Consider the following 25,441-nt stretch of genomic DNA (forward strand, 5'->3'; position numbering starts at 1 on the left):
AACTTTTATTTAACGAGGCAAGTCAGTTAAGAACAAATTCTTATTTACAATGACGGCCTACCGGGGAACAGTGGGTTAACTGCCTTGTTCAGGGGGCAGAACGACAGATTATTACCGTGTCAACTCAGGGATTCAATCTAACAACCTTTCAGGTACTGATCCGACATTCTAACTATTCATTACATAAATAATCTCAAAGCTCTTTAAAAACCTTGTCATACAATGTAGTTGTCATACAAGGTGGTAAAGTAAGGCTGAAAAATTCCAGAAAAGTTGTTTGGTTTTTCAGAAAACCTGGATTGGAGTATTCCCAGAATCACGAGGAAATTCTCCAACGGGGAACACTCCAACGGGGAACGCTCCAACGGGGAACGCTCCAACTGGGAACGCTCCAACTGGGAACGCTCCAACTGGGAACGCTCCAACTGGGAACGCTCCAACGGGGAACGCTCCAACGGGGAACGCTCCAACTGGGAACGCTCCAACTGGGAACGCTCCAACGGGGAACGCTCCAACTGGGAACGCTCCAACGGGGAACGATCCAACGGGGAACGATCCAACGGGGAACGCTCCAACGGGGAACACTCCAACTGGGAACGCTCCAACGGGGAACGCTCCAACGGGGAACGCTCCAACGGGGAACGCTGAAAAACGCAACAACTTTGGGAAAGTATCTAGAATTTAGCAACCCTGCTGGAAAGGACATAATACTACTGAAATATGCCCCTAAAACGTAATGTTAACGTCAGGACATAATACTACTGAAATATGCCCCTAAAACGTAATGTTAACGTCAGGACATAATACTACTGAAATATGCCCCTAAAACATGTTAATGTTAACGTCAGGACATAATACTACTGAAATATGCCCCTAAAACGTAATGTTAACGTCAGGACATAATACTACTGAAATATGCCCCTAAAACGTAATGTTAACGTCAGGACATAATACTACTGAAATATGCCCCTAAAACGTAATGTTAACGTCAGGACATAATACTACTGAAATATGCCCCTAAAACGTAATGTTAACGTCAGGACATAATACTACTGAAATATGCTCCTAAAACATGTTAATGTTAACGTCAGGACATAATACTACTGAAATATGCTCCTAAAACATGTTAATGTTAACGTCAGGACATAATACTACTGAAATATGCCCCTAAAACGTAATGTTAACGTCAGGACATAATACTACTGAAATATGCCCCTAAAACGTAATGTTAACGTCAGGACATAATGTTACTGAAATATGCTCCTAAAACATGTTAATGTTAACGTCAGGACATAATACTACTGAAATATGCCCCTAAAACATGTTAATGTTAACGTCAGGACATAATACTACTGAAATATGCCCCTAAAACATGTTAATGTTAACGTCAGGACATAATACTACTGAAATATGCCCCTAAAACGTAATGTTAACGTCAGGACATAATACTACTGAAATATGCCCCTAAAACGTAATGTTAACGTCAGGACATAATGTTACTGAAATATGCTCCTAAAACATGTTAATGTTAACGTCAGGACATAATACTACTGAAATATGCCCCTAAAACATGTTAATGTTAACGTCAGGACATAATACTACTGAAATATGCCCCTAAAACATGTTAATGTTAACGTCAGGACATAATACTACTGAAATATGGCCCTAAAACGTAATGTTAACGTCAGGACATAATACTACTGAAATATGCTCCTAAAACATGTTAATGTTAACGTCAGGACATAATACTACTGAAATATGCTCCTAAAACATGTTAATGTTAACGTCAGGACATAATACTACTGAAATATGCCCCTAAAACATGTTAATGTTAACGTCAGGACATAATACTACTGAAATATGCCCCTAAAACATGTTAATGTTAACGTCAGGACATAATACTACTGAAATATGCCCCTAAAACGTAATGTTAATGTTAACGTCAGGACATAATACTACTGAAATATGCCCCTAAAACGTAATGTTAATGTTAACGTCAGGACATAATACTACTGAAATATGCCCCTAAAACATGTTAATGTTAACGTCAGGACATAATACTACTGAAGTATGCTCCTAAAACGTAATGTTAACGTCAGGGATCCGGTTAAGACAAGTAGTGCTCACACTCCTTGGGGTAGAGAGACCTGAGGTGGTGGCCCCCCCCACACACACACACACACACACACACACACACACACACACACACACACACACACACACACACACACACACCCCACACCACCACACACACCACACACAAGCAGGACTCACTCTTCTCGCTACAGCAGACGTGGCACAGCTCGTCAGTCTCGTCTTTGCCCTCCACGCTGGCACAGGTACAGACCTCCAGACCAAACTTCTCACAGATGGAGCCAGAACAGCCCTGGAGGAGGAGCACATGGAAGGGATGAGCTTCAACAGGGTCAAACTCAAATTACTTTTATATTTAAAGTGTATTTTATTTTGGAATTGTAGACATGTGTAGCTAAACGTTGAATTTTCAGCAAACATAGGCATTTGTAAGTTAATCAAATAAAAAGGTTCCTGGTAATAAAAAGGGGGGGGGGGCGGGGGGGCCAGTACAAAAAAACAAAAAATAAAAAATGCATGAAATGAAATGTCTGAAATGTATGCATTCACTACTGTAAGTCGCTCTGGATAAGAGCGTCTGCTAAATGACTAAAATGTAAATGTACTTGAGGTAAAGTATACAATATTACAGTCAAGCAGCATCAAGCAATTACTAATTAAAGCTAGAATCCTTAGTTGCTACATCTATTTTTTGACTTATAAATTGATGATATGTACACCCATTGACTCTTGAAGAATAGAACTTATAAATTGATGATATGTACACCCATTGACTCTTGAAGAATAGAACTTATAAATTCCTCAACTGTCGTACCACATCAGAACTCAACATAGAAGTCTGTTTGACCCCAATGTTTGTAAACAATGCCAACGTAAACAGACACTGCTTCTGGTCCATCTCCCTCCATAACATGGTTAAACTGTAATGGTTGTATCATGGATGGTCAGCCCTCCATAGCTCTGTCCATGAATTTGAGAGTGGTTACATTTCTCCACGCCCATCCCTCAGCTTTTTACTCAAAACAGAGGTGGGGTGACCGCTTTGTTATCGATTCAATTACAAGCATTTCGCTACACTTGCATTAACATCTGCTAACCATGTGTATGTGACCAATACAATTTGATTTAGCACTCAGCCTTTAAGTTTTCCCGTGAGGGAGGGAACTTCATATGTGGTGACTGATAAATTGGTACAGACAGACAGTAGTGTTGGGGGGGGGGGGTTCAGGAAGTACACTGAAATTCAGGAAGTACACTGAAATTCAGGAAGTACACTGAAATTTCAATTCTCTTCAATGCTTTTCAATGAGGAATATTTGGAATTGGGTATAGTTTCTGAATTGACCCCAACCTTGAAGGTGGCCAGTAATCACTCACCCCGTTGAGGCAAACTTGAGTCTCTCCGTGACAGGCGGTGAAGTTGGCCTTGGGTTCAGAGGTGGGGCACTGAGCTGTACCTCCGTTACACATGCCCTGATGAGCACATTCAGACTCTTCACGACACTTCTCATTACGACCCTTATAGAAGCACTCAGGAGTACAGCACAGACCCTGGCTAGGACTGGGGGTGGGAGAGAGAGAGAGGGGGGGGGGGGGGGGGTTAAAATAACCAAATTACATAAATAAGCCTCTGCACACTTTAATCCATGGCAATTTTAGTAATTTAATTCCCATGACATTTGCAATGGGATCTAAGTGTGCAGGAGATTATTTCCCTTAGTTTGTGTCACTTCCTGCACTACAGGTTAGAAAGAAAAAAAAAATAGAACAGAGTAGCATTGTACTGTATGGCAGCTTTAAAAAAATAAATAATCTTATCTTACCTGCAGACTTTGTTGGGTTTTAGTTTACACTTCCTGTTGTCAGGCTGCCCGGCGTCATAGCAACACTGGTCTCTGCACTGATCGCTGTATCCACAGTCACACTCCTCCCCTGGCTCCACTAGCCCATTACCACAGATGGGCTGGCCTGACTCTGCATGAAGGGGGCAGGTAGAACACACACACACACACACACACACACACACACACACACACGTTATGAAATTACATTTCAAATAACACATTTGATCTGTGACACAGCGTAGATTTCCAAACATCTATACTTTACCAAAATTCCAAGGCTTTCCAGGGAATCCAGGTTGAAGGATTCCTGGGAATCCTCCAACAGCGATTTCCTAAAAACCTTGGAAGTTTCCAGAATTCTGCAAACCCCCTTACACACACACACAGTACACTCCCATCTGAAACTAAGGGCTAATAATCTCAAACACCATAGACAGCAGTGGAAACGTACCGACAAAGCAGCTTCCTCTCTTCTTCTCCAGGACCTGACTGATGTTCCTGACACTACAGACGGAGAACTTGTTGTTGTTGAGCTTGTCTCCTGACGTGGCCCGGGCGTACATGATGTAGTTCCCCTTCTCCTTCTTATCCTGGGTCTTAGACTCCCCCGGGGTGCACTCCGACCCCGAGTCATGCTGTAGGGCGGGAGGGAGGATGGAGACAAATTAGATTTTGGAATAGATTTAAACATAGTACTACTAATGGCTACCATGTTTGTTGTAAATTACATTGCAAATGCCTTAGAAGAAAGAAATAATTGTGCTCCTGTGTTATTCGTTTGAATAAGCTGTCCCTGGTAGCGTAGCGTTCCGATGGTTTCATAATTATCTCAATGACAGAACTCAGGCCATCAAGGTAGATGGGGTGAAATCGGAGTTCCTTGAGTTACATCAAAAAGGGGTTCCCCAAGGTTCAATACTCGGCCCACTAGTGTTTTCAATCTATATAAATAACATTGGTAATGCTGTAAATACAATGATGCAGTGTTGTATTCCATTGCTCTATCGGTTGACCAATACTTTTCAAGGACTGCAGAGGTCACTATTGGAGCTAAAGTTAGTGGTCAATGCAAACAAAATGCCTTTTCTAGGTCCCATAACCCAGATTTAAATGAATTTATTTTATTATTATAATTTTTCTCCCCAATTGTGATCTTGTCTCATCGCTGCAACTCCCCAACGGGCTCGGGAGAGGCGAAGGTCAAGTCATGTGTCCTCCGAAACATGACCCGCCAAGCCGTGCTTCTTAACCCGGAAGCCAGCTGCACCAATGTGTCGGAGGAAACACCGCTCAACTGATGACCGAAATCAGCTTGCAGGCGCCCGGCCCACAACAAGGAGTCGGTAGAACGCGATGAGCCAAGTAAAGCCCCCCCACCAAACCCTCCTCTAACCAGGACGTCGCTGGGCCAATTGTGCGCCGCGCTATGGGACTCCCATTCGAACCCCAGTGATGCCGCAACAGTGCAATGCAGTGCCTTAGACCGCTGCGCCATTCGGGAGGCCTTAAATTAATTTATAATGACTAGTTTGAACGGTACACAATATGAGCGAGATCCTTCCTACAAATATCTTAGCATCTGGCCTGTTGACAAACTGTCATAAAAAAAAAAAATAATAATAAATAAAAACATGTCACTGAGCTGGTGAAGAAGTTGAAGTTCAAGGTCGGTTTTCTTTTAAAAGTTCAAGGTCGGTTTCTTTTACAAGTTCAAGGTCGGTTTCTTTATTTTTATTTACAAAGCACTCATGCAAAAACTTCCTATACTGAGTACACCAAACATTAGGAATCCCCCCCCCCCCCCTTTTGCCTTCAGAACAGCCTCAATTCGTCAGGGCATGGACTCTACAAGGTGTCGAAAGCGTTCAAGAGGGATGCTCGCCCATGTTGACTCCACTCCTTCCCACAGTTGTGTCAAGTTGGCTGGATGTCCTTTGGGTGGCGGACCATTCTTGATACACACAGGAAACTGATGAACGTGAAAAACCCAGCAGCGTTGCAGTTCTTGACACAAACCGGTGTGTCTGGTACCTACTACCATACCCCGTTCAAAGGCACTTACATTTTTTGTCTTGCCCATTCACCCTCTGAATGACACACATACACAATCCATGTCTCAAATGTCTCAAGGCTTGAAGATCCTTCTTTAACGTGTTTCCTCCCCTTCATCTACACTGACAGATGATGGCAGCATTCGCGCAAAACTGAAAGCGCGAACCACTGCTTTTAAATCAGGGCAAGGTGACCGGAAACATGACCGAATACAAACAGGGTAGCTTTTCCCTCCGCAAGGCAATCAAACAAGCTAAGCGTCAGTATAGAGACAAAGTACAGTCGCAATTCAACGGCTCAGACACGAGAGGTATGTGGCAGGGTCTACAGTCAATCACGGACTACAAAAGAAAAACCAGCCCCGTCGCGGACCACGATGTCTTGCTCCCAGACAGACTAAACAACTTCTTTGCTCGCTTTGGGGACAATACAGTGCCACTGACACGGCCCGCTACCAAAACCTGCAGGCTCTCCTTCTCTGTAGCCAACGTGAGTAAAACATTTAAACGTGTTAACCCTCGCAAGGCTGCAGGCCCAGACAGCATCCCCAGCCGCGGCCTGAGAGCATGCGCAGACCAGCTGGCTGGTGTGTTTACAGACATATTCAATCAATCCCTATCCCAGTCTGCTGTTCCCACATGCTTCAAGAGGGCCACCATTGTTCCTGTTCCCAAGAAAGCTACGGTAACTGAGCTAAATGACTACCGCCCTGTAGCACTCACTTCCATCATCATGAAGTGGTTTGAGAGACTAGTCAAGGACCATATCACCTCCACCCTACCTGACACCCTAGACCCACTCCAATTTGCTTACCGGCCCAATAGGTCCACAGATGACGCAATCGCAATCACACTGCACACTGCCCTAACCCATCTGGACAAGAGGAATACCTATGTAAGAATGCTGTTCATCGATTACAGCTCAGCATTTAACACCATTGTACCCTCCAAACTCGTCATTAAGCTTGAGACCCTGGGTCTCGACCCCGCCCTGTGCAACTGGGTCCTGGACTTCCTGACGGGTCGCCCCGAGGTGGTGAGGGTAGGAAACAACATCTCCACCCCGCTGATCCTCAACACTGGGGCCCCACAAGGGTGCGTTCTCAGTCTTCTCCTATAGTCCCTGTTCACCCACGACTGCGTGGCCATGCACGCCTCCAACTCAATCATCAAGTTTGCAGACGACACTACAGTGGTAGGCTTGATTACCAACAACGACGAGACGGCCTACAGGGAGGAGGTGAGGGCCCTCGGAGTGTGGTGTCAGGAAAATAACTTCACACTCAATGTCAACAAAACAAAGGAGATGATTGTGGACTTCAGGAAACAGCAGAGGGAGCAGCCCCCTATCCACATCGACGGGAGAGTAGTGGAGAGGGTGGAAAGTTTGAAGTTCCTCGGCGTACACATCACGGACAAACTGAAATGGTCCACCCACACAGACAGTGTGGTGAAGAAGGCGCAGCAGCGCCTCTTCAACCTCAGAAGTCTGAAGAAATTCGGCTTGTCACCAAAACACTCACAAACGTTTACAGATGCACAATCGAGAGCATCCTGTCGAGCTGTGTCACTGCCTGGTACGGCAACTGCACCGCCCTCAACCGTAAGGCTCTCCAGAGGGTAGTGAGGTCTGTACAACGCATCACCGGGGGCAAACTACCTGCCCTCCAGGAAACCTACACCACCCGATGTCACAGGAAGGCCAAAAAGATAATCAAGGACAACAACCACCCGAGCCACTGCCTGTTCACCCCACTACCATCCAGAAGGCGAGGTCAGTACAGGTGCATCAAAACTGGGACCGAGAGACTGAAAAACAGCTTCTATCTCAAGGCCATCAGACTGTTAACTTTTTAGGGACAGGGGGCAGTATTCGGAAATTAAGATGAATGACGTGCCCAAATTAAACTGCCTGCTACTCGGGCCCAGAAGGTAGGATATGCATATTATTAGTAGATTTGGATAGAAAACACTCTGGCGTTTCTAAAACTGTTTGAATGATGTCTGTGAATATAACAGAACTTATATGGCAGGCAGAAACCTGAGAAAAAATCCAACCAGGAACTGATTGCCTTTCCAAACTACAGTGTCTGTGGGGTCATTTTGCACTTTCTAAGGCTTCCACTAGATGTCAACAGTCTTTAGAACCTTGTTTTATGCTTCTACTGTTACTGGGCAGAGAATAGGAGCTGACTCAAGCCTGGGACCAACGAGTTGTTTACTGCGCGCTCACGCAGGCGCGCCGCTCCTTCTTTTTCCTGTGTAATGAATACGCTATTGTCCGGTTTGAATATTATCGAAGTTTTATGTTAAAAAGACCCTAAGGATGGATTGTAAACATTGTTTGCCATGTTTCTACGAACGGTAATGGAACTATTTTACTTTTCGTCTCTGGTTTTGCGCTCGCGCGTTATGCCTTTGGATTAGTGATTTGAACGCGCGAACAAAACGGAGGTATTTGGACATAAATATGGAGTTTATCGAATTTCTTGTGGAAGTGGGAGTCCTGGGAGTGCATTCCGACGAAGATCAGCAAAGGTAAGTGAAGATTTATAATACTAATTCTGAGTTTAGTTGACTCCAGAACTTGGCGGGTAACTGTATAGCTTGCTTTGATGGCTGAGCTCTGTACTCAGAATATTTTTTCGCTGTAAAGCTATTTTAAAATCTGACACAGCGGTTGCATTAAGGAGAAGTGTATGTATAATTCTTTCAATAACAGTTTAATATTTTATCAACGTTTATGATGAGTATTTTTGTAAATTGATGTGCTCATTCACCGGAGGGTTTTGGTGGGAATACATTTTCTGAACATCACACGCCAATGTAAAATGGGGTTTATGGATATAAATATGAACTTTATCGAACAAAACATACATGCATTTTGTAACATTGAGTCCTGGGAGTCTCATCTGATGGAGATCATCAAAGGTTAGTGATTAATTTTAGCTGTATTTCTGGTTTTTGTGACGCCTCTCCTTGCTTGGAAAATGGCTGTGGTTTTTCTTGTTTAGGCGCTGTCCTAACATAATCTAATGTTATGCTTTCGCCGTAAAGCCTTTTTGAAATCGGACACTGTGGTTGGATTAAGGAGCATCTTATCTTTAAAATGGTGTATAATAATTGTATGTTTGAGAAATTTGAATTATGAGATTTTTGTTGTTTTGAATTTGCCGCCCTGCTATTTCACTGGCTGTTGATAGTGTGTACCGCGGCGTCCCACATTTCCCAGAGGTTAAACAGCCATCACTAACATTGAGTGGCTGCTGCCAACATACTGACTCAACTCCAGCCACTTTAATAATTAAAAATGTATGTAATAAATGTATCACTAGCCACTTTAAACAATGCCACTTTATATAATGTTTACATACCCTACATTACTCATCATGTATATACTGTACTCTATACCATCTACTGCATCTTGCCTATGCCGTTCGGCCATCACTCATTCATATATTATTATGTACGTATTCTTAATCATTCCTTTACACTTGTGTGTATAAGGTAGTTGTTGGGGAATTGTTAGATTACTTGTTAGATATTACTGCATGGTCGGAACTAGAAGCACAAGCATTTCGCTACACTCGCATTAACATCTGCTAACCATGTGTATGTGACAAATAACATTTGATTTGATTTAGAAGTGGATTTAACAAGTGACATCAATAATGGATAGTATTCAGAGCCCTTGACTTTTTCCACATTTTGTTATGTTACAGCCTTATTCTAAACTGGATTAAATATACTTTTTTCAGCAAACTACTCACAATACCCCATAATGACAAAGCAAAAACAGTGCTAATTTATTAAAAACTATCAGGTGCATCCTGTTTCCATTGATCATCTTTGAGATGTTTCTACAACTTGATTGGAGTTCACCTGTGGTAAATTCAATTGATTGGACATGATTTGGAAAGGCAGACATCTGTTTATATAAGGTCCCACAGTTGACATTGCATGTCAGACCAAAAACCAAGCCATGGGGTAGAAGGAATTGTCCATAGAGCTCCGAGACAGGATTGTGTCGAGGCACAAATCTGGGGAAGGGTACCAAAACATTTCTGCAGCATTGAAGGTCCCCAAGAACACAGTGGCCTCCATCATTCATAAATGGAAGAAGTTTGGAACCACCAAGACTCTTCCTAGAGCTGGCCGCCCGGCCAAACTGAGCAATCGGGGGAGAAGGGCCTTGATCAGGGATGTGAGAAACAAGATTCTCTGGTCTGATATCACCCAGATTTGGCCTGAATGCCAAGCGTCACATCTGGAGGAAACCTGGCACCATCCCTACGGTGAAGCATGGTGGTGGCAGCATCATGCTGTGGGGATGTTTTTCAGCAGTCAGGATCGAGGGAAAGATGAACGGAGCGTACAGAGAGATGAAAACCTGCTCCAGAGCGCTCAGGACCTCAGACTGGGGGCGAAGGTTCACCTTCCAACAGGACAACGACCCTAAGCACACAGCCAAGACTATGCAGGAGTGGCTTCGGGACAAGTCTCTGAACGACCTTGAGTGACCCAGCCAGAGCCCGGACTTGAACCCGATCGAACATCTCTGGAGAGACCTGAAAATAGCTGTGCAGCAACGCTCCCCATCCAACCTGACAGAGCTAGAGAGGATCTGCAGAGAAGAATGGGAGAAACTTCCCAAATACGGGTGTGACAAGCTTGTAACGTCATACCCAAGAGGACTCCAGGCTGCAATCGCTGCCAAAGGTTCTTCAACAAAGTACCGAGTAAAGGCTATGAATACTTACGTATATATGATTTTTGTTATTATTTGAATAAATTAGCGAACAAACTTTTTGCTTTGTCATTATGGGGTACTGTGATGTCATTATGGGGTACTGTGATGTCATTATGGGGCACTGTGATGTCATTATGGGGTACTGTGTGTAGATTGATAAGAAGAAAACAAAACTTTAATACATTTTTAGAAGGCTGTAACTTTCCAAAGGCACTCTATCTATCATCATTAATTCAATTTAGACACATGACCAAAACCCGGTCTCAGGCTTGGGTAACACTGGAGGCCCCTTCGGTCTCCACAGAGTTGGGTAAAGCTGATTTTAGTTTTTATGTTGCAACTCACAGAGCTCTCTGAAATGAGATGTTCTGGTCCCCCCTTGGTCAGTTTAGTAATGAACGGAGATGATAAATCCATGTTGTACCACAACCGGCCGTGATTGGGAGTACCATAGCACGGCGCGCAATTGGCCCCAGCGTTGGCTGGTGTAGGCCGTCATTGTAAATAAGAATTTGTTCTTAACTGACGTGCCTAGTTAAATAAAGAAAAATGTATGTTTTTTCTTAATATGTTTTGTAATGTTGTATATTTTGTGTTTGATGTATTTTATGCAGGACTCATCTGTAAAAGAGAAAACTAGTCTCATTATGACTTCCCTGTCAAAATAAACGTTTTATAAATTGTCCTCAAAAGGAAAAAAAAGATTCACAGGCTCGTAACAGTTTACACAAACACCAAAACTACAACTCCCAGACATGACATTTCCTGTTGCATCTCTACATCCAGTAAAGACAGCAGATAAACAGAGAAAGAAGAGCTCTATGGCTGTGTTTACACGGCAGGCCAATTCTCATCTTTTGCCCAAATATTGTCAAAAGACCAATTAGTGAGGGGAAAAAAATAAAGATTTGGGCTGCTTGTGTATACACAGTCTATGAGATCTCCCATCATCAGCCTAGGTTATCCCAAGTGGCGCAGCGGTCTAAGGCACTGCATCTCAGAGCTAGAGGCGTCACTACAGACCCTGGTTCGATTCCAGGCTGTATCACACACAACCTGGTTACGGTTGGGCCCGGGGTAGACTGTCATTGTAAAATGAGAATTTGTTCTTAACTGACTTGCCTAGTTAAATAAATAATGAATCGAACTCACAGGAGAGCCGAAGTTGTGTCCTATTTCATGTGCGAAGGTGATGTGTGACACTTTAGGAGGGACGTGAGAGGCGTAGTTCTGCACTGTGATGATGCCGGTATTCAGGGACTTCTTCTTCCCGTCAGAGTACAGCTTACTCTTCTCACAGATCCCTCCAGAACTCCCTGTGGACAGACAGACAGACAGACAGGTATTAGTGAGGGGTAGGATTATCCTTTAATAAACACATAATGATGAACCCAAATTTGGAAATACAAAACTGGATAACACAAGTCTATCAAATAAAAAGACTCAGCAATCAAGAGAAAGTAGGAGAGATGCTCAATAATAAAAAGACAGGAATAAGGGCTAATTTCATAAGACAGAAAGACTTGACTGATTCCGTGACAACGTCTGTCATTCCAGCGTGTAATATCCGCCGTTGATCTACCAAGGGCGTAAGAAGTGTAACTGTAATGTGTGTGTAAATAGTGACAAGGAAGTGTCATGGACCTGCAGGAGCTCCGACCCAGGCCAGACCCAGGACACCATCATCAAAATCCCTGTCGGTGAAGACGTAGGCCAAACAGTAGTCGTCGTGGTTCTGCTCAGAGTTCAGCTCCAGGAACTTCTCTACGCCGATGTTAGCGAAGCGGAATGGGTTGGACCGGTCCCGTTCATCTGTAGTGGTGTTAATCTGGAGCAGGAAGTGGTCACATGTTAGACAGATAAGATAAAGTGGAAACAGGAAGTGACATCATGACAGACAACAGGAAGTGATGGTGATGACTGCTGAACTAACAAGTTTAAAAGAGGAGGAGAAGAGGCCGAGGGACAGCTGAGACTTTGAATCGTTAAAAATGGAATGTACTTTATGACAACTGTTTTTTTTTTGTGAAAAAGGGTTTTAGAAATATAATTTAATTTGATTTATACAAAGTCAAACAACTATGCAGGGAGGGACTCACCCGTATCCTCTTGACCATAAAGCTGATGTTGCGGATGCCCATGAAGTCTGTTCCCTGGTAGATGGCATCTATAGCCTTGACGTGACTAGAAATCTGAAACAGAGAGACAACATACGTCAGTATTCACATCATTATTATGGAATAGAAAAAAACTGCAACGTTTGAAAGCAATGATGACATGTTTTCCCATCATCCACTTGGTGTTATTGAGGACTAGTGTGTGTGTGTGTGTGTGTGTGTGTGTGTCATCCAGTACACCTGTGCGATAACAGCTTCCCTGGTCTTGTAGTACTTGAAGAAGAGGTGGTCAGTCTGGATGAAGAGCTGACAGGTGTTCTTCTCTATCTGAGCCATCCTCCTCTTCCTCAGCAACACCGGATCACTGGACGCCTCCTCAGAATGGAGCTCCTGGGAAGAGGAGGAGGATGATGAAGAGGAGGAGGATGAGGAGAGAGATGTAAAGGATTAAATATTGTTATTGTAGACTGTATTGTACCAACATTTCTCCATGGGGATAATAAATCCACTATCTTATATAGTATTATAGTGTTATAAACCCCTTTTGGGCTGAAGCTCAGATGAGATGTTGAGGCAGGAAGTTGATGCAATATGCAGTGTGTTAGTATCCACTCCAATTAAAAAAATACTTACATGGAGTATCATCACATTGTTCAATAGAGGAAACAAAGCTATGAGTAGTGCATTTGTTTCCCTTACAGTTCCATGCTTACTGCTCCTTACCTTGAGAATCACTATCGTATAATGTGTAGGGTTAAACAATTCCAATAACTTTTCCAAAACTCCCAGGTTTACCAGATTTCCCTTCCCGATTCAGGCAATCTTCCAACTGGGATTTTCTGGAAAACATAGGGATTTTTTTGCGGGGAAAGTTACGAAAATTGTTCAACCCTAAAAAATAAAAAAAAATAAAAAGTGTGTTAATTCACCTTGTCTGGCTTCTCTACGGCAGTGGCTTGGTATTTCTTCATCCTCTCAAACACTGAGTGGTCGGCACAGCCCCCCCCCGGACCATACTTATGGGGGTAGTCTAGGGGAGAGAGATGGACATGAATTGTTTAGATAACATTTTCCACTAAAAGCTCATATAAATCTCACTCATTCTACACCTTGTTGTGTCGTGACAAAGTAAGGGGTGGTATACAGAAGATAGCTCTATTTGGTAAAAGACCAAGTCCATATTATGGCAAGAACAGCTCAAATAAGCAAAGACAAAACGACAGTTCATCATTACTTTATGACATGAAGAAGGTCAGTAAATCTGGAAAATTTCAAGCACTTCAAAAGTTTCTTCAAGTGCAGTCGCAAAAAACCCATCAAGCGCTTTGATGAAACTGGCTCTCATGAGGACCGCCACAGGAAAGGAAGACCCAGAGTTAACTCTGATGCAGACGATAAGCTCATTAGAGTTACCAGCCTCAGAAATTGCAGCCCAAATAAATGCTTCACAGAGTTCAAGTAACAGACACATCTCAACATTAACTCTTCAGAGGAGTGAGTGAATCAGGCCTTCATGGTCGAATTGCTGCAAAGAAACCACTCCTAAAGGACACCAATAATAAGAAGAGACTTGCTTGGGCCAAGAAACAGGAGCAATGTACATTAGACTGGAGGAAATTTAATTGTATTTATTTATTTCATCTTTATTTAACCAGGTTGGTTAGTTGAGATCAAGTCCTTTATTTAACCAGGTAGACTAGTTGAGAACAAGTTCTCACTTACAATTGCGACCTGGCCAAGATAAAGCAAAGCAGTTCGACACATACAACAACACATGGAGAAAAACAAACATACAGTCAATAATACAGTAGAAAAATAAGTCTATATACAATGTGAGCAAATGAGGTGAGATAAGGGAGGTAAAGGCCAAAAAAAGGCCATGGTGGCAAAGTAAATGCAATATAGCAAGTAAAACACTGGAATGGTAGATTTGTAGTGGAAGAAAGTGCAAAGTAGAAATAGAAATAATGGGGTGCAAAGGAGCAAAATAAATAAATAAATACAGTAGGGGAAGAGGTAGTTATTTAGGCTGTTTACAGATGGGCTATGTACAGGTGCAGTGATCTGTGAGCTGCTGACAGCTGGTGCTTAAAGCTAGTGAGGGAGATAAGTGTTTCCAGTTTCAGAGATTTTTGTAGTTCGTTCCAGTCATTGGCAGCAGAGAACTGGAAGGAGAGACGGCCAAAGGAGGAATTGGCTTTGGTCTGATGAGTCCAAATTTGAGATGTTTGGTTCCAACCCCCGTGTCTTTGTGAGTAGGTGAACCGATGATCTCTGCATGAGTAGTTCCCACCATGAAGCATGGAGGAGGAGGTGTGGTGGTGCTTTGCTGATGACACTGTCAGTTATTTATTTAGAATTCAAGGCACACTTAACCAACATGGCTACCACAGCATTCTGCAGGGATACGCCATCCCATCTGGTTTGCGCTTAGTGGGACTATCATTTGTTTTTCAACAGGACAATGAACCAACACACCTCCAGGCTGTGTAAGGGCTATTTGACCAAGAAGGAGAGTCATGGAATGCTGCATCAGATAACCTGGCCTCCACAATCACTCGACCTCAACCCAATTGAGATGGTTTGGGATGAGTTGGACCACAGAGTGAAGGAAAAGCAGCCAACAAGTGCTCAGCATATGTCAAATCAAATCAAATTGTATTGGTCACATACACATATTTAGCAGATGGTGTAGCGAAATGCTTGTGTTCCTAGCTCCAACAGTGCAGTAGTATCTAACAATTCACAACAATACACACAAATCTAAAATTAAAAGAATGAATTAAGAAATATATAAATATTAGATCGAGCAACGTTGGAGTGGCATTGACTAAAATACAGTAGTATAGAAAACAGTATATACACATATGAGTAAAGCTGTATGGAAACATTATTAAAGTGACTAGTGTTTCAATATTAAAGTGGCCAGTGATGCCAAGCCTATGTATATAGAGCAGCAGCCTCTAAGGTGCAGGGTTGCATAACAGGGTGGAAGCCGGGCAGTGATGGCTACTTAACAGTCTGATGGCCATGAGATAGATGCTGTCTCTCGGTCCGAGGTCAGTACACCTGTACTGACCTCACTTTCTAGATGATAGCGGGGTGGACAGAACGTGGCTCGGGTGGTTGTTGTCCTTGATGATCTTTTTGGCCTTCCTGTGACATCGGCCGCTGTAGGTGTCATGTAGGGCAGGTAGGTTGCCCCCGGTGATGCGTTGTGCAGACCGCACTACCCTCTGGAGAGCCTTGCGGTTGAGGACGGTGCAGTTGCCGTACCAGGCAGTGATACAGCCCGACAGGATGGTCTCAATTGTGCATCTGTAAAAGCTTGTAAGGATTTTAGGGGCCAAACCAAATTTCCTCAGCTTCCTGAGGTTGAAGAGGCGCTGTTGCGCCTTCTTCACCACACTGTGTGTGGGTGGACCATTTCAGATCGTCAGTGATGTACGCCGAGGAACTCGAAGCTTTCCACCTTCTTCATTGCGGTCCCGTCGATGTGGATAGGGGCGTTCTCCCTGCTGTTTCGATCAGCTCCTTTGTTTTGTTGACGTTGAGTGAGAGGTTATTTTTCTGGCAACACTCTCCCAGGGCCCTCACCTCCTCCCTGTAGGCTGTCTCGTCATTGTTGGTAAATCAGGCCTACTACTGTTGTGTCGTCTGAAATCTTAATGATTGTGTTGGAGGCGTGCATGGCGTCGGAGTCATGGGTGAACAGGGAGTACAGGAAGGGGCTGATAACACACCCTTGTGGGGCCCCAGTGTTGAGGATCAGCGAAGTGGAGGTGTTGTTTCCTACCTTCACCACCTGTGGGCGGGCCGTCAGGAAGTCCAGGACCCACTTGAACAGGGCGGGTTTCAGACCCAGGGCCCTGAGGTTAATGATGAGTTTGGAGGGTACTATTGTGTTGAATGTTGAGCTATAGTCAATGAACAGCATTCTTAGATAGGTATTCCTCTTGTCTTATGATCTTTAACTAGCCTCTTGAAACACTTCATGATGACAGAAGTGAGAGCTACGGGGCGATAGTCATTTAGTGCAGTTACCTTTAGTGGGGCGGCAAGTAGCCTAGTGGTTAGAGCGTTGGGCCAGTAACCGAAAGGTTGCTAGATTGAATCCCTGAGCTGACAAGGGAAAAATCTGTCGTTCTGCCGCTGGACAAGGCAGCTAACCCACTGTTCCTAGGCCGTCATTGTAAATAATAATTTGTTCTTAACTGACTTGCCTAGTTAAATAAAGGTTAAATAAATGTTGCTTTCTTGGGTAAAAGAACGATGGTGGACATCTTGAAGCAAGTGGGGACAGCAGACTGGGATAGGAAGAGATTGAATATATCCGTAAACAACCCAGCCAGCTGGTCTGCGCATGCCCTGAGGTGGTGGCTAGGGATGCCGTCTGGGCCGGCAGCCTTGCGAGGGTTAATACGTTTAAATGTCTTACTAGTCGGAGGAGGAAGCATGAGGAGTGAACTCGAGCCCTGGGGAGGTGTGGTCACCGTCGGCATGATCATCTGCCTCTTTGTCTACACAGGCACCTATAGGAAGGCAGGAGAAAAATGGAGTTGTGATTTGATTTGTCGAAGGCAGGTCAGGGGAGGGCCTTGTAGACATCTCGAGAGGGCAGTGGTCCAGTGTTTTTCTGTTTTTTTGTCCAGTCAATGTGTTGGTAGAACTTAGGTAGCATTTTCCTCAAAATTTGCTTTTTAAAATCCCAATAAATGCGGCCACAGGATATGTGGTTTCCAGCTTGCATGAAGTCCAGTGTAGTTCCTTGAGGGCCGTTGTGGTATAGGCTTGAAGGGGAATATATACGGCTGTGACTATAACCTAAGATAATTATCTTGTGAGGTAATACGGTCGGCATTTGATTGTGAGGTATTCTAGGTCGGGTGAACAAAAGGACTTTAGTTCCAGTACATCATCACAATCACACCACGAGTAGTTAATCATGAAACATACACCCCCACCTTTCTTCTTCCCAGAGAGTTCTTTATTCCTGTCTGCGTGATGAACTGAGAACCCAGCTGGCTGTACGGATGGGGACAGTATATCCGGAGAGAGCCATGATTCCGTGAAACCGAGTATGTTACAATCCCTGATGTCTCTCTGGAAGGAGATACTCGCCCTTGTGGGCACTCCTTCAAGACAGTTGGAAAAGCATTCCTCATAAAGCTGGTTGAGAGAATACCAAGAGTTTGCAAAGCTGTCATCAAGGAAAAGGGTGGCTACTTTGAAGAATCTCAAATGTAAAATATATTTTGACTTGTTTAACACTTTTTTGGTTACTACATGATTCTGTGTGTTATTTCATAGTTTTGATGTCTTCACTATTATTCTACAATGTAGAAAATAGTAAAAAATAAAAAATAAAATAAATAAATAAAAAACGTCAACGAGTAGGTGTGTCCACATTTTTGACTGGTATTTTATATGCTATGGAATATATAGACATTATGTGGGTAGAATATATATATATATATATATATTTTTTTTTAATATATTTTTTTATTATTATTTTTTTAATTTTAAGTAGGTTAACGAAACACGGCTTGTAACAAAAAATAAAAAATTAGCAGTAAGCTTTAGTTGTCTTTTTGCACTGAGTCAATTCCTCACGCTGCTGTTTCCAACGTCTTATCATCGACTCATTAAGACCAAGCTCCTGTGCAGCAGCTCTATTTCCTTTTCCAACAGCCAGATCAATCGCCTTCAACTTGAAAGCTGCATCATATGCATTTCTCCGTGTCTTTGATGGGAAGTTTGAGAGCGCTCGATTTAATCTAAACAGTAAACAAAAAATTTGTTTGACCTTAACCCGTTCGGCAATTTCATTGATCTAATGAAAGCTTCATGCCGCCAAAAAACTGAGCACCTCACAGAATGTGTTTTTTTGGAGAAAAAAAAATTGAAAGCAGGAAAAATCCATATATTAGCCGCGTCATTGTTTAAGCCGCGAGGTTCAAAGCTGGGAAAAAAGTTGCGGCTTATAGTCCGGAATTTACGGTAATCCTAGTAAAAATTCCCTGTCTTAGGTCAGTTAGGATCACCACTTTATTTTAAGAACGTGAAATGTCAGAATAATAGTAGAGAGAATTATTTCTTTCAGCATTTATTTCTTTCATCACATTCCCAGTGGGTCAGAAGTTTACATACACTCAATTAGTATTTGGTAGCATTGCCTTTAAATTGTTTAACTTGGGTCAAACGTTTTGGGTAGCCTTCCACAAGCTTCCCACAATAAGTTGGGTGAATTTTGGCCCATTCCTCCTGACAGAGCTGGTGTAACTGAGTCAGGTTTGTAGGCCTCCTTGCTCGCACATGCTTTTTCAGTTCTGCCCACAAATTGTCTATAGGGTTGAGGTCAGGGCTTTGTGATGGCCACTACAATACCTTGACTTTGTTGTCTTTAAGCCATTTTATCACAACTTTGGAAGTATTCTTGGGGTCATTGTCCATTTGGAAGACCCATTTGTGACCAAGCTTTAACTTCCTGACTGATGTCTTGAGATGTTGCTTCAATATATCCACATCATTTTCCTTCTCATGATCCCATCTATTTTGTGAAGTGCACCAGTCCCTCCTGCAGCAAAGCACCTCCACAACATGATGCTGCCACCCCCGTGCTTCACGGTTGGTAGGGTGTTCTTCGGCTTGTAAGCCTCCCCCCTTTTCCTCCAAACATAGAACTGTTTGGCTGTTCTATTTTTGTTTCATCAGACCAGAGGACATTTCTCCAAAAAGTACGATCTTTGTCCCCATGTCCAGTTGCAAACCGTAGTCTGGCTTTTTTATGGCGGTTTGGGAGCAGTGGCTTCTTCCTTGATGAGCGGCCTTTCAGGTTATGTCGATATAGGACTTGTTTTACTGTGGATATAGAAACTTTTGTACCCATTTCCTCCAGCATCTTCACAAGGTCCTTTACTGTTGTTCTGGGTTTGATTTGCACTTTTCGCATCAAAGTACGTTTATCTCTAGGAGACAGAACGCGTCTCCTTCCTGAGCAGTATGACGGCTACGTGGTCCCATGGTGTTTATACTTGTGTACTATTGTTTGTACAGATGAACGAGGTACCTTCAGGCGTTTGGAAATTGCTCCCAAGGATGAACCAGACTTGTGGAGGTCTACAATTTTTTTTTCTGAGGTCGTGACAGATTTATTTAGATTTTCCCATGATGTCAAGCAAAGAGGCACTGAGTTTGAAGGTAGGCCTTGAAATACATCCACAGGTACACCTCCAATTGACTCAAATTATGTCAATTAGCCTATCAGAAGCTTCTAAAGCCATGACATCATTTTCTGGAATTTTCCAAGCTGTTTAAAGGCACAGTCAACTTAGTGTATGTAAACTTCTGACCCCCTGGAATTGTGATACAGTGAATTAAAAGTGAAATAATCTGTCTGTAAACAATTGTTGGAAAGATTACTTGTGTGATGCACAAAGTAGATGTCCTAACCGACTTGCCAAAACTCTAGTTTGTTAACAAGAAATTTGTGGAGTGGTTGAAAAACGAGGTTAAATGACTCCAACCTAAGTGTATGTAAACTTCCCACTTCAACTGTATCTGTTTACGTTTTATAAAATGTGCAATAAAAAAAAAATAAAAAAAACGTTTTTGCTTTGTCATTATGGGGTATTGTGTGTAATTGAGGAGGAAAAATATTTATTTAATCCATTTTAGAATAAGGCTGTAACGTAAAAAAATACATGGATACAATAGTATATGTACAATAATAGTTGAATAGGATGAACTTGACCAGAATTCAGTATATACATATGAAGTGGGCAAAACAGCATGTAAATATTATTAAAAGTGACCAGTGTTCCATTAGGTTACAGTATATCTCAAGCCAGAACGTTTGACGTCCACAGCAGCAGGATCAGACTGCAGCTGCCGTGATAATTACAGATGGTGGAGCAGGTGAGTAAAAGCTCCAGATTTCCTTCACACTGGAAACAGCACACCAGTTGTTATTTATGAAGGAAAAATAAATAAAAACTCACTGTCCTTTTTACCGTCTGATTCAGCCTCGTTTCAGTAAGACATATAACATTGTAGCTTTTCAAGTCTCTCTGATCGGAGACTCTGGAACAAAGCTCATCCGTCTTATTCTCCAGTGACTGGACATTTGCCAATAGAACGGAGGGGCTTCACCAGGACCCCACCTCGTCTCCGCAGGCTGCGTTTTGATAGCACATGGAACAAAGGAATAAGGTCTGGTATGAACAGTGGAACAGCTGAGTTGGAGTTGATTGGTCGGCATCAGCGGTTGATTTGACAGGCCTGAAGGCCAATCAGATTGAGAGGGCTTTTTTTTTTTTTTTTAATACACCCAGTCACTCAGCTAATGAGTGTCTCCTCTCCCTAGGGGTCAGCACTGAGCCTGTCTCTATCCTCCAGATGGAACAGGAACAAGCATGCACTCACACAATTAAAATATGTCAAAAAGGTACACCAAAGCCTGTGTGTTTGTATGGGGACAGAAGCAGTAGAGGATTGGGTGTAAAGAGTGTTAGGGTACGTCTTTGGCCCCCACCACACACACACACACACACACACACACACACACACACACAACCACAGTACTCACTGACGTCGTCCTCGTGGTAGATAACGGAGTGGAAGGGAACGTCCCTGTCCTTCAGGTATCTCTCCGCTGGCTCTACGTAGAACGTCCCCTGGTACGTTTGGATGAAGCCCTCGAACTTGCCATCCACCACCGAACCATGGCTCAGTGTGCCCTTTTCACCTGGAGATTGAGAAAGCAGTGTGATACAAGACCTCAACACCCTATTCTAAATACAGAATCAAGCTTCATCTGAAAAACCCCTGGAACAGCTGGAGTGGAGGCCAGTATAAATAGAGCCCTAACAGAAGAAACAGACTGAGAGAGACTACCTGGACCTGTCCATTAATGTAGCATACAGGCCAGGGTTAGATATATAACACATAGAAGGAACATTAATGTAGCATACAAGCCAGGGTTAGATATATAACACATAGAAGGAACATTAATGTAGCATACAGGCTAGGGTTAGATATATAACACATAGAAGGAACATTAATGTAGCATACAGGCTAGGGTTAGATATATACCACATAGAAGGAACATTAATGTAGCATACAGGCCAGGGTTAGATATATACCACATAGAAGGAACATTAATGTAGCATACAGGCCAGGGTTAGATATATAACACATAGAAGGAACATTAATGTAGCATACAGGCCAGGGTTAGATATATAACACATAGAAGGAACATTAATGTAGCATACAGGCCAGGGTTAGATATATAACACATAGAAGGAACATGAATGTAACATACAGGCCACATTATTGTAGCATACAGGCCAGGGTTAGATATATAACACATAGAAGGAACATTAATGTAACATACAGGGCAGGGTAAGATATAAAGCACATAGAAGGAACATTATTGTAGCATACAGGCCAGGGTTAGATATATAACACATAGAAGGAACATTAATGTAGCATACAGGCCAGGGTTAGATATATAACACATAGAAGGAACATTAATGTAGCATACAGGCCAGGGTTAGATATATAACACATAGAAGGAACATTAATGTAGCATACAGGCCAGGGTTAGATATATAACACATAGAAGGAACATTAATGTAGCATACAGGCTAGGGTTAGATATATAACACATAGAAGGAACATTAATGTAGCATACAGGCCAAGGTTAGATATATACCACATAGAAGGAACATTAATGTAGCATACAAGCCAGGGTTAGATATATAACACATAGAAGGAACATTAATGTAGCATACAGGCCAGGGTTAGATATAACACATAGAAGGAACATTAATGTAGCATACAGGCTAGGGTTAGATATATACCACATAGAAGGAACATTAATGTAGCATACAGGCCAGGGTTAGATATATACCACATAGAAGGAACATTAATGTAGCATACAAGCCAGGGTTAGATATATAACACATAGAAGGAACATTAATGTAGCATACAGGCCAGGGTTAGATATATAACACATAGAAGGAACATGAATGTAGCATACAGGCTAGGGTTAGATATATACCACATAGAAGGAACATTAATGTAGCATACAGGCCAGGGTTAGATATATAACACATAGAAGGAACATTAATGTAGCATACAGGCCAGGGTTAGATATATAACACATAGAAGGAACATGAATGTAACATACAGGCCACATTATTGTAGCATACAGGCCAGGGTTAGATATATAACACATAGAAGGAACATTAATGTAACATACAGGGCAGGGTTAGATATAAAGCACATAGAAGGAACATTATTGTAGCATACAGGCCAGGGTTAGATATATAACACATAGAAGGAACATTAATGTAGCATACAGGCCAGGGTTAGATATATAACACATAGAAGGAACATTAATGTAGCATACAGGCCAGGGTTAGATATATAACACATAGAAGGAACATTAATGTAGCATACAGGCCAGGGTTAGATATAAAACACATAGAAGGAACACAGAAACAGACATATGAGGTGAAGTGTCCTCTAGTCTCACCATATATTTGTCCTGTGTAAATGTGAGAGGTGTCATAGATCACCTCCTGGCCTCCCATGTCCACCTTCAGGTCCTCAGCAAATAGACCGGTGTCTCTTTTCATCCTCAGGTTAAAATGTCTGACAGACAGAAACAGAGAAGGTTTAGTACCAAGTCATTCAGTCATTCGCGCCACATTTCTGTACGGTTTTATTTGAGGAGGGACAGATATACAAACGCATTGACATATTAAATAAACAATCACCTGATTTATATATAAAATGATGTTTAGTTTAATTTATAAGAATCCCCAGTAGCTGTTACTGATTCAGCAGCTAGTCTTCCTGGGGTCCACAGTATATCCATGACAGAAGCCAAAGGAATTAAAAAAACACAGGCCTTAGTAACACTAAGACATGAGGTGTTTAGTGGATCAGGGGAGACAGATCTGGAGAAGAAGAAAAAAAAAAAACCTAGCAAAGTCTGGAAGACACGTCCTGAAACAACCTTTATAAAATGGCTTGTTTATCAGTGTTATGTTCTATTACAATGTAGAGCAACAACAACAAAACATGTGGTTGACAACCATTACATTCTGAATAGACCCACTGAGATTCAACGTTTCAGTTACATGGTGTTTCAATGGCTCGTGATATAAGAGTCTCATCTCAAACATCCTTTTCTCCTGTCACCCTGTACTATGTTATTAACACGTGGCACTAAAACGTGGTTCCTTCAGGCCTGGGAGTGAGTCTCTGAATCATAGAAATATAAACCATAGAATTTCCGTTCTATAGAATCTATTTCAATAGTCTGGAAATGGCAACACTATGATTCAGGTTGTTATTATAGAGTGTGTCGGTGTTCAGAATAACATAGGTCCTACCTGATAACATAAACAAAAGGTCAAATTAAAAAAAAAAAGGTCAAATAAATCATTAAGAATACAATTTTTTTTTTTTAAACTCTGGATGGAACTAGACCTATATTTCACAGGACTCAGGGGAGAAGAATGAAAATGAAAAAGAGAGGCAGAGGGATAAAAGACAAGGGTATTGGCCCAGCAGAAAATTAAATTCAAATCTATTTTCTGACCGTATAAGGGCAATGCAACATTATTTCCAACTCCAACAGCAAAATGAGGTCATCTTTAAAAAAAAAAAAAAAAAAAAAAAAGGTTCGGCTTTCCTGCATATTAAACGATGTTGGGAAGAAAAATGTAAATAATTGAAGAAGGAAATTCATTACGTTCTGTATATCTCCTCAAACACTTAACAGTAAAAAGGAGAGAATTTTGAAGTTGGCCAACATCACTGACTTCTCCCACAAAATAAATCCCCAAAGAGGTGAACACAACACAGGGACAGACACCTCTACAACCTGTATGTGTTATTCCTTATTCCTGTCATTCGGAGGGGTAGGGATAAAGAGGAAAGCTACATTTCAGTTCGACCATGTGTACAATAGACGTATAATTAAGCAGTAAGTAATGAGAACCTGGGGATTATTGTGTGATAACAGCCGACTGGGGGCTGTTCTTAGGCCCGAGGTGAAGCCAAAAGGCTGGGAAAAACCCTTAGGAGGCAGTGCTCCCCATAAACCCCTGGATTCCACGGTCTTATTGCTTTTACAAAACAGTTGCCAACATAAGATTAAAAAAAAAAAAAAAATAGAAATGAAGATTAACAACATGTTTTCAATTAAAACGTTATTTTACTGAGTAAATGTGTTTTATTTCGTACTTCCCACCAGACGATATAGTCCAGTTCTCCACCAACATCAAGGCGGTGACCCGATCCTGTAGGTTCATGCTCTACAACATTCGCAGAGTACGACCCTGCCTCACACAGGAAGCGGCGCAGGTCCTAATCCAGGCACTTGTCATCTCCCGTCTGGATTACTGCAACTCGCTGTTGGCTGGGCTCCCTGCCTGTGCCATTAAACCCCTACAACTCATCCAGAACGCCGTAGCCCGTCTGGTGTTCAACCTTCCCAAGTTCTCTCACGTCACCCCGCTCCTCCGCTCTCTCCACTGGCTTCCAGTCGAAGCTCGCATCCGCTACAAG

At 42.4% G+C, this 25,441-nt stretch overlaps 1 protein-coding gene across 1 annotated transcript in view; it reads right to left on the reverse strand.

The window, feature by feature from the left end:
- The window catches only part of LOC106561774 (disintegrin and metalloproteinase domain-containing protein 10), a 49,401-nt gene that overhangs the window by 16,468 nt on the left and 7,492 nt on the right, over positions 1-25,441 (reverse strand). Inside the window, exons 3-13 of the mRNA XM_045688573.2 lie at positions 23,397-23,515; positions 21,444-21,602; positions 13,786-13,886; positions 13,097-13,246; positions 12,839-12,931; positions 12,384-12,567; positions 11,892-12,055; positions 4,390-4,573; positions 3,918-4,068; positions 3,472-3,655; positions 2,275-2,386 (exon numbers count right to left, since the gene is read on the reverse strand). Of these exons, the coding sequence (XP_045544529.1) occupies positions 2,275-2,386; positions 3,472-3,655; positions 3,918-4,068; positions 4,390-4,573; positions 11,892-12,055; positions 12,384-12,567; positions 12,839-12,931; positions 13,097-13,246; positions 13,786-13,886; positions 21,444-21,602; positions 23,397-23,515 (1,601 nt within the window). The remainder of the gene's footprint in view (positions 1-2,274; positions 2,387-3,471; positions 3,656-3,917; positions 4,069-4,389; positions 4,574-11,891; positions 12,056-12,383; positions 12,568-12,838; positions 12,932-13,096; positions 13,247-13,785; positions 13,887-21,443; positions 21,603-23,396; positions 23,516-25,441) is intronic.

The sequence above is a fragment of the Salmo salar genome, chromosome 10 (assembly GCF_965601325.2).
Source record: "Salmo salar chromosome 10, fSalSal1, whole genome shotgun sequence".
NCBI classification, from domain to species: Eukaryota; Metazoa; Chordata; class Actinopteri; order Salmoniformes; family Salmonidae; genus Salmo; species Salmo salar.